At 35.9% G+C, this 2,083-nt stretch overlaps 1 protein-coding gene across 1 annotated transcript in view; it reads right to left on the reverse strand.

Annotated features, from left to right (window-relative positions):
* Positions 1-1,062: 1,062 nt before the first annotated feature.
* The window catches only part of LOC107098536 (B-cell receptor CD22-like), an 18,456-nt gene continuing 17,435 nt past the window's right edge, over positions 1,063-2,083 (reverse strand). The window contains exon 7 of the mRNA XM_015396274.1: positions 1,063-1,366. Within this exon, the coding sequence (XP_015251760.1) occupies positions 1,339-1,366 (28 nt within the window). The 3' untranslated portion in view covers positions 1,063-1,338. The remainder of the gene's footprint in view (positions 1,367-2,083) is intronic.

The following is a 2,083-nucleotide window of genomic DNA, read 5'->3' on the forward strand; positions in this document are numbered from 1 at the left end:
TAAATATAGATTTACTTTTTCATGCATTCTGGTTTGTTTGAGAATCCGAACCAACTGAAGGAATGTGTCACCAATTTGAATTGTGCTTGAAAAAAACAATTATGCAATCATAACGGCCATCAGAGGGTTGTTTCATAAAACTGGCTTAGTTTGTAAACCAAGCTTAGTTAACCAAGTCTGGCATAGTATTTTGTCGTCATATGAGTTTAAAAAAGCTTGCTCCTCTGAGTCTAACTCAGATACTATGGCAGTTGGTACAGTGAATGTAGCCTGCTCTGGACAAAGGGGGGCATTGCATGTGACAGAAATGGTATTAGTGCCATCATTAGTGCCATATTCCTTTGTAGATTAAGCAAATACCTACACAATATGGAACATATAAATCACAGAAACAAAATATCTAAATATGTTGTCTCTTTCGTTTAATGCACCCCAGTTTGTTATGGTCTTGGTTTTGTTAAGTTTTCTTTGAGTTTTCAGTTTCATGTTTATTCAGGTTTTTCTTTGTTTTCTAGTTTTATTGGTTTAATTCTTATTTTTTTGTATTTTTTGATGTGTTAGAGTTCTTATGCTTTATTACCCTGTATTGCCCTCTTGTGTTGGTTTTCTTTTCCTTAGCTCTTTTCCTAGAAGCCTCTGTTCACTCCTGCTCCCAATCAGCTAGTTAGTCCTGTCTTTGTTCGGTCTCCCATATATACTCTGCCTGTGCAGTTCCTCAGTGCTGGTTCCTCGTCTCTCCTCGCCTTTCCCTGACTCCATGTGCTCGTTTTCCCTGATGTCTCCATTTTTCTGGTTAAGTTTTACATTTTAAGTTGGATTTTTAGATTCCTGCCTTTGTAACCTGTGTTCATTTTTTAAAACTGCAAGAATTCACCTCTGCCTCTATGCCTCTGCATTTGGGTCCTCAACTCAACCTGACAGTTATTAAGGTAACAAAATTACTCTTTTCTTTTCTCTCACCTTTGTCTGTAAAAACATTAGCGATTTTCCAAGAGAATGATTCATTTTCTTGACTGTATTAAATGTGATATTATCTCTTCTACAGAACAGCTTTANAAATTGGGCATGCCTTGTCACCCTAAATTAACACATGTACAGTCAAAGACAAAAGTGAAGCAATAAGAAATCCCTTTTGTAAGACAGTGGTGGAGCTTGTGATGGACTGGGACAGGACCAAATTGGACTCCTCTTCTAGCCCGTTCACAGCTGTAGACAGACCCCATAGCTGTGACCCTGAACTTACAGTTGTTGGATTAATAGCAATAAGAAATCCTTTGTTTATTGGCTCGATGTCCTTCTTGTCTCTTCAAGGGTCGTGATACCTGAACTTTCATTGCTTCATTCACATCTTCTGCTCCCTGTAGTCCTGTGGAAATTAGAAAATAAAGTAATGTGTTGTTGTTGTAGTAAATTACTTTTTACTTCCAATAAAACAGTTTTGGATAAGGGAGTTGTTTTAAATCTTATGTAGTTTTATGATGCAAAATTTCCCCCTTTAGTCAGACTGGAATTTAGTTTAGTTATACATTTTTATGTGGCATATATATATTATTCTGCTTCCAAATTGAACTATATGCATGTTTGAAAAAATATTGTCCTTTGCATTATGGTATTTTCAGTTGTTATAAAATATTTGTGCATGGTAAAGTTATGGAGTACATAATTGGGAGTTCTCAGCGCTCATCAGTAAACACATAACTTATCAAAAATGCTTACAGACACATAGAAATTATCATAAGTAGTGGCACTAACTTTAACTATTAGGTTTTCTACTCCAGTGCATCTTTAAAATACTTTTCGAGACTTGATTGATTTGACAGACAGTATTTCTTGTATTGGCTCCACTTGTAACATATCTTGCATTGTTGGCCAAATTTAGGACATTTATTCCTATGCCCAACATGGTTACCTCCACTATTGATGCAGTCTTTTTGTTTGTTTGTTTTTTTATCATGCCAACTTGCTTGTTTATATTTTGTCCTATGGTGCCATCTACTTGAACCTGACTGTAATACATACTTTGTAGTTGTTGGCTGTTTTCCAAGGGCTCTCATATTCTCCTCAGTCATCTCATAAATACGAC

The sequence above is a fragment of the Cyprinodon variegatus genome, unplaced genomic scaffold (genome assembly GCF_000732505.1).
Source record: "Cyprinodon variegatus isolate N-32 unplaced genomic scaffold, C_variegatus-1.0 Scaffold788, whole genome shotgun sequence".
Lineage (NCBI taxonomy): Eukaryota > Metazoa > Chordata > Actinopteri > Cyprinodontiformes > Cyprinodontidae > Cyprinodon > Cyprinodon variegatus.